This window comes from Teleopsis dalmanni, chromosome 1 (assembly GCF_002237135.1).
Source record: "Teleopsis dalmanni isolate 2A chromosome 1, ASM223713v2, whole genome shotgun sequence".
NCBI lineage: Eukaryota > Metazoa > Arthropoda > Insecta > Diptera > Diopsidae > Teleopsis > Teleopsis dalmanni.
Window position 1 is genome coordinate 180422636 of NC_051846.1, and position 7865 is coordinate 180430500.

At 29.3% G+C, this 7865-nt stretch overlaps 2 protein-coding genes across 3 annotated transcripts; one reads left to right on the forward strand and one right to left on the reverse strand.

Annotated features, from left to right (window-relative positions):
* The first annotated feature begins 998 nt into the window (after positions 1-998).
* On the forward strand, positions 999-4168 carry LOC119670483 (histone-lysine N-methyltransferase SMYD3-like). Of its 2 annotated transcripts, XM_038080757.1 has the most exons (8): positions 999-1358; positions 1600-1805; positions 1870-2111; positions 2165-2295; positions 2937-3113; positions 3174-3459; positions 3700-3862; positions 3934-4168. In XM_038080757.1, the coding sequence occupies exons 2-8, from the start codon at positions 1687-1689 to the stop codon at positions 4139-4141; spliced, it is 1326 nt and encodes a 441-aa protein (XP_037936685.1). In that variant the 5' UTR covers positions 999-1358; positions 1600-1686; the 3' UTR covers positions 4142-4168. The 2 variants fall into 2 exon arrangements, with proteins under 2 accessions (XP_037936685.1, XP_037936684.1); XM_038080756.1 differs by lacking the exon at positions 999-1358 and having other exon boundaries at positions 1472-1805.
* Positions 4169-4225: 57 nt separating this feature from the next.
* On the reverse strand, positions 4226-7664 carry LOC119670482 (centromere/kinetochore protein zw10-like). Its single transcript, XM_038080755.1, has 5 exons — positions 6890-7664; positions 6210-6833; positions 4839-5172; positions 4524-4786; positions 4226-4458 (listed from the first exon to the last, which is right to left on the reverse strand). The coding sequence occupies exons 1-5, from the start codon at positions 7565-7567 to the stop codon at positions 4246-4248; spliced, it is 2112 nt and encodes a 703-aa protein (XP_037936683.1). The 5' UTR covers positions 7568-7664; the 3' UTR covers positions 4226-4245.
* Positions 7665-7865: the final 201 nt, after the last annotated feature.

Consider the following 7865-nt stretch of genomic DNA (forward strand, 5'->3'; position numbering starts at 1 on the left):
ACAATATATGGAGCTAAGGATACTTAAGGAAAATATGCTGATTTTGTTGCTTAAATCAGGATCGTATAAAGGAAACTTTTTGATGCCATCGAGCAAAAGGAGCAATTGCAAAAATACATCAGTTAACGAATTTAATTGAGACCGAGTCAGTTTCATCAAAAACAGAAAAAGTTTTCCCAGTAGCATCTAATATCTTATAATAAAAAGCGTAGTTTTCGACGCCTTTGGCAACAAATGGATAAATAAAACTAACCAAACTACTAAGAAACTGCACTTTAAAATTTATGCATGCAAAAATTAGTCGTTTAAAACAAATATGTAAAGACAAGTATTCAGAAAGTCAGTTACAGCTTTAAGCTTCATTACAAATCTACTTACTAAAGAAATGGCTAAGGTTACAATGACTACAAAACCTGGTGAACCGCCAAACGAAGTATCATCACATAGATCAATATTTCTACTTCCAATGCTACACAAAAATTCCAAAATACTATTGCATTCCGACTACTTACAGATAATAAAAAAAAATATATAATCACTTCTTACCAATATGAATTTGACAAAAGGTGCCCAAATTGGTGGGTCATCTTTTCCACTAAGATGAATTTCACCGACAAATGAATGCAATGGAAACTAAAAATTATGGTCAAGTTAATTTATCTTTGGGTCACTAAATTTAAAGGGTTGTTTTAGGCAGGCGGTGAGAAACTTGTCCTAAATACTGACAATCATTAGTCTGGTTGAATGAAACCGCGCTTAGTTATTGGAGTTTACCATTAAATGGTGTAAAAGATTTTTGTAATCGTACTATACCGTGAATAGTTGTAGTAATTGTGAAAAAGACATATGACAACAAATCTTTTGTCGATTTTTAACTCACCTTCAACTAGATACAAATAAAAAACTATTTCCTTCAACCTATTATTTTCAAAAAATTATTATAAGTGCCGCGGGAATATATCAGACTGAAATTATTTTGTTAAATAGTGTCATCAGTTTGTAGGATGATGTCTGTATTTATATCATTACCATAGGTAATGATATTTATATCATTCCAGCGTTTATACTGCACGTTTGTGCATGCTGAAAGCAACATTGACATCAGTAATAATATTAGTTCCGAGATCAAGCTGTGAGATCAAGCTGTGAGTGTAGTAGAAATTAAAAAGTCGACACAATACCAGTAGATCCTTACAGATTACAACAATCAGTACATATTATAAGAATGAATTATGAATCTGTAGTTAAGAAAATAAGAAACGATACCATCATGATGAAGCTACAGAAGCGGAGGTCCCCCATTAAGGGCTTATGAGCGAGGAATGGGTAGAGTAAATAACATTGCTATGACTAATTAAGTAAGTTGGTGACTTTTTATATTCAAATTTAACTTCAATAATACTTTAACACCCTGTAAAACATCTGTTTGCTGATATATATTAATAGTCAATCATTTCAAAACAAAGTCACAAGTGATGAGTCTGACATCTATTTGTTATTTTTGGATACATTTGTATCAACAATCAACATATAGTTCATATTGATATAAAATGTTTAGTAAAAGCTTTTAAGATTCTTTATAACAGTAAAGTATTTCAGCTTATTTGCAATAACGTGAGATTCAAAATATTTAGTTTGGATTGATACTTGTTTAAGTAAATATTGAAGGTTTGGGAAGTATTTGTGATGAAACAGACAAACAAGTCGCCAATTAAACGAGGTGATCTCATCCTTAAAGAGAAGCCATTTGTTTTTGTTTTACAATCGAAATATCGCAAAGAACGTTGTGATTATTGCCTAAAGGCGTAAGTACACTAACGGATTGACTAAATTTAATTTCCATTCTAGCCTAAATTATGTTTTTAACAGCACAAAACTTTTGAAATGCTCCACTTGCCAGTATGTTTACTATTGCAACAGTGATTGTCAAATACGGGCATGGGATCAACACAAAGTCGAATGCCCTTTCCTAAAACGTATATATCCACGCACAGTACCCGATGCAGCACGTATGCTATGTAAATTGATTATAAAACTGAATAGCGGTGGTAATTTGGAGCGTGGTTATTATACTGAAACCAGTTATAGAAAATTTCAAGATCTTATGTCACGTAAGTTTATAATCTGATCAAATCAACAAGTTTTTTAATTAAGCGTCTCTTAGATTATACGGAGATAGAACAGGATGCCACACGTATGGCTCATTTTCAATGCTTAAAAGTGGTGCTGTCTGAAATGATGCATGAAAGCACTATCATGCCAAATTCAAATGAGCTTCTTACCATTTACGGGAGAGTAAGTAGTTTTATATAAATCTAGAGCTAGTAGTCCCACACAACAGGTCAAAGAAATTATTTATTTTTATTATGGTTTAATACATAATTAATTTTTTGCATTCATGTTAGTTATTTTTAACTTATATATAAACAAATGTATATATTTATAAAAACTTATTAATACTTTGTTATAACCGCAAAAATATATTTTTTTATTGTTTGGCGATTTGCCAAATTAAATACACAGAATTTGCTCCTTGCTGACATGAAAATACCAAACTGGCACAGGTATTCTTTGCAACATATCTGCATTGAAATGTAAAAACATTTGCTTGAAATTCTGCGATAGCAGCAAATGTAAACAAAAATTGAACACAAAGCGTCAAAAAATAAAAAAATAGTTTATACTTTTGCCACAAAAAATTTGTGTGTAGTTCAGTACATATTTTTAACCACAAATTAATTGTATCTAAATGTATCATTATTCGTATTATGTGCAGCGCGAGTGTCAGAACATAAAATTAATAAAATCAATTCCCTTATTATACATACAAACATATCTTGTAGTTAATTTTTAATGTTTTAACATTTCAATAAAGTATGTTATACAAACTGATTCCAAGACCTGCTCTCATACATTTTTATTAAATATTATAACAGTTGGTCACAAATGGATTTAACATTCTTGATGCCGAAATGAACTCAATTGCCACTGCCATATATTTAGGTGTTTCTGTCACCGACCACAGCTGTAGGCCAAATGCAGTTGCCACTTTTGAAGGAACAACTCTTCTTATACATGCGACTGAAACTATTGACTGTTTAGATTGGTCAAAGGTATGCTATTTTATAAATATTGACTTGTTTTTTTTTTTAATTTATAAAATATATTCATAGATTTTTATAAGCTACATTGAACTATTAAATACTACAGAACAGCGACGACATGACTTAAAATCCAATTACTATTTTTATTGTTTCTGCTCAAAATGTCTGGACTCCAATGAACTACGCGAAATGAACGCCGCATTATGTCCCAACACAAACTGTAATATGTTTCTCGACATCAGTGCAGATAAATGTTCGTTATGTAAAACCAATATAAATTCTGAATATCGTGCTGCATTTAACGAAGCTATGGCACTAACGAAGACACACTTAGATAAAATGAAAGAAGTTGCATGTGGGTAATTTAGGTGTAAATAATAGAACTATATTATATTAGGCTATATGTTAAGAGCAGTAGTGCACTAATCCACAAAAAATAACACACTATAGCTTGCCAAAAGCCACAAACAAATGTATAGCCTATTATTATGGGTTAAATCACTAGTACTCTAATATCACATTTTATTTCAAAAAATTTTATAAACATTAAATAATTCGTTCATTAATTTCATATAAAACTTATGTTGATTTAAAGATCTTGATGTCTTACAAATATGTTTAAATAAGCAAAAAGATTATTTGCACCCATTAAATTTGTGGCGCGTTAAGACATTAGATGCTGCTTTTGATGCATACATTGAAGTTGGTAAATGGGTAGATGCACTAGAAATTGGGCGACTACTTATACCAGGGTATAGGTAAATTTTGTATAACATAATTCAAAACAAATGATTGACATATGTATATGAAAATTTTTTTGTTCTTTTAGGAAATATTATGGAGATTGGCACCCAATGTTAGGATTGCTTCACATGAAACTTGGTAAAATAGAGCTTTATAAAAACTGCTTAAAGGAAGCTTCAAGCAATTTAAGATCATCGATAAAAATTTTAGAAATAACACATGGCCAAGGACACAGTTTAGTGAAAGAAATTTTGCTTCCATTGTTGATGCAAGCCACTATTAACTTTTCATAGCGTAATCGTTTTAAAATTATTAAATTGTATAAACTTCATTTTATTCCAAAAAATGCACACATGTATGCAATGTATTTAGTAACAATCAATAAAAAAAAATATTTTTAAACTATTTTTGTTAACACATTTGCACGCCGATCTGTATTTTGGAATAATGCTCTAATTAGATGGCGAATTTCATCTGCTTTAAAATGAGCTGTTAAAATTCCAACACCTTCACACCATTGCTCTGTTATTTCCTGTAGGGAAGCATTTAAAATCACTTTCAGTTGTTCAAGTTTCATCCACGATTTGATACGTATAACTTCATGTTTATCCTAATTTTATTTTTTAAAAAAGATATGTATTTTTAATAAAGGCTTTGGATATTAAACCAACTCACCTTAAATAGTGTTGGTCCTCTATCCAATACTACTCCAAGTAACTCGCTAAGTTCGTTTGCCACAGTCGCTGATATATCTTCCATAGCTAATATTCGTCTAATAATCTCACTAGAAACACCATCAAGTAAATCGTAAAAAGTTTTGTTGTATATACTGTCGGGTAAAACATTTTGCCACACATTCTTTAGTAGTTCTAATTGCCGCATGCATTGACGTATGAACTTGAGCGGTAAAACACCGAGATTGTGCATATTTGAAAGATCTAAAAAAAATAAATATATTTACTGACATTTTTATGTATATTTAGTACTAACCAAATTCTTTTAATATATCCATCACTATTTTGCGCTGGTAAGTTATTTGCATGTTAAAATATTTTTTTCCAGTAGACTGCAAAGTGTCAATTATGGCCGGAAAGTAAGGTAAGTTTTTCTCGGAATTTTTGGCAACCCAATGACTTAAGAACATGCAATTATTGTAAAATAAAACTGATTGTTGAGGTATGCTTTCAAGCAGTTTTTCATGAACTTCTGGTACTAAATTCACGTAAGTATTTAGAATGATACATATAATGTTTAAAAAATAATTTACATCGGTTTCTGGAAGTTTAGGTTGCCGTAGTATACGTTCCATGAGTTTAATCAACTCCTAAGAAGCAATTAATTGTTTATCTTTTATTACATTAATTCACTTTTAATTGTATTACATTTATTTAAGCGAAAACACTAATATACATATATAATAAAATCTATCGGGAGTATTTTTTTTTTTGAAGTTTTTAATATATATTATCCCTATTCTGAATTATATGGGAATGGGAGTTTTTTCCTTATTTTGTATAAAATCTTTCCTAACCAAATTGTGTGGGAGATAAGTTAAATAGAATTTAATTTAATATGTAAGTAACTTATTATGATCAGATTTTTGAATATATGTTAATAAAATTATTATCATAATAAAATTATTTTCATAATAAAATTATTATAATAAATTAAATTTCAAATTTTTTTTTTATCCAGACTGGTTGATTAATTTTTCGAATATGTTTTAATAAAATATATTAAGTAAAAATTTAATATATTTAAATTTTTATATTAATATATTTCATTAAAATTATTATTTTAATAAAATTATTATAATAAAAGTTTTATAATACATTGAAATTTTTATTAATTTATTTTATTCACATGTTCCCAAAACAGCTGTCTCCCATCCCAAGCAATTCAGAATAAGGGAGTTCTATTCGAGGGAAGAGAGAGACTTATTCCCTGGGAGTATTTAGAATAGCGGTGATATATATAACTTGTTTTCACTATATTTCTCCGTTTCATGAAGGAATTATTATTAGAAATAAAAATATTAATAATGTTGACATTATATAGTCATTCAATAATAATATTAATTGATCTTTTATGGATATTTAAAAAAAATTGTATGTTATATATATATATCACAATATTTTTCTCACATCCCAATGAATAAAATTTTATACATCATGGATCAGGATTTAGTCTATTATTTTAATCTATGAAGTAATAATCTATGATCCAAAAAAAGTATTATTGAGATTTAAATTTACTTGAATTGCAATGTAATTGGAAATAATTAATGAAGAAGACTACATCCTTATTTTTATTTTAATAAACTTATAAAAAAAAAAATTAAAAAATAATCTTAATAATTACCAATGTACTTTTGGAAACCATGCAACACGGAAACAAGAATGGATTATTAGCAACACATTCCGCGCTATTTTCTTCCGCAATCAATGTCATGTCATGCATATCTTTCTGCATTATATCACGTGCACTACTAAGCAATTTGTTAGAAAATCGATTTCTAAAATATGTTTCGAAATTTTCGGTGAAATTGCTAAGAATACGATCATTTTCGATATTTATTAAAAAAAAGTCTGCCAATAACTGTTCGAATTGATGAACGTCCTCTACTATAGTTGAATCGCGTAACTCATCCATTGTATCCGGAATTTCATGCATTAGGCAGTCTTCGACTAAACGTTTAAGCATTCGTTCCTTAATATGGTCTCCAATAATAGAAAAAACATGTTGATCTGACGAAATCGAAACGTTAATAATACCTAAGCATTGCAATACTAGCTTAAAGTGTTCGAAAACTTGTTTATAGGAAGGGCGGAGGCTAGTGCCGAGATTTTTCAAAGAATAAGACAGTGTAAGTTGCGAATATTCGTTGCTATCATCACAATATTCTATAGAAACTGGTTTGGTTATTAACGGCTCGAAACAATTTTCCAACAGAAAATCACATATTTTAGTAGGATTATACTGTGCCTATATATAAAATAATTCAATCAATTCATTTTTTTTTTAAATATTCATAATTTTACCTGGAAGAGTGCCATGACTATATCTTGCATTTGATTTACATCTTTTGATATCTTAATTGTTACGCGTTTAGCTTGGGGAAATAGTTTTTCATTTAACTGAAGAAACTGTTGAAATTGTTGTTGCAAATTTTGCTTTAGCATGTGAGCTTGTATATGATATTTTACTTTGATAGTATCATAACAGGCACATTTTTGAAATAACCGGTCACAGTCGTCGTTACTTTCACTATAAGTAAGATCCTTAATCTTCTGAAGTAAGTCCAATACAATCAAATAGTCCTTCGTTGCATTTGATTCTTCAACACATTGAAATAGGTCATCTATTTTTAAAATTCTATAACTTAATCGAAGACCTAAAGAAATTTCATTTAGATCATTTGCACAACTCTGCAACTCAGCGTTTGTGTCTTCCAGTGCTGTGACAGCATTTTTGCTTACATCTTGAAGTATTTGATCAGATTCTTCAATTAGCACTTTTCCATCATCTAAATACATATCGGAGGATGAGTTATTTGGCATAAATTCTACATAATTATCTTCAATAAACTTGCGCGTCTTTTCCTGGTAACGCTTTATTTGTGACAAAACATTCGCTATTTTGGCTTTGGTAGCCTCAACGTTATCGCAGCTTACAAGTTCGCTTTTCATATCATTCATTTTATTTTTCTCTTGATACATATATATTTTCGCACATCAATGTTAAACAAATTTAATGGAAATTCTCTTGTCGTAGCAGTAAACGAACTCAATTTTATTTAATTTTAAGAATTTTAGATGTATTTTAGAATTTTTATATGTACTGTACATATTGTTTTAATCAAAGAATATGGCAATAGTTAAGACTGACAGTAACAAACATATAATTTAATAGTCTCAGGAGTACTGCTGAACTATACTCAAATTATTTAAAATTAAATAATATATAATATCAAAATAATAATAACACACAAGTGCGTTCCACCAGCAAATTTTCGAG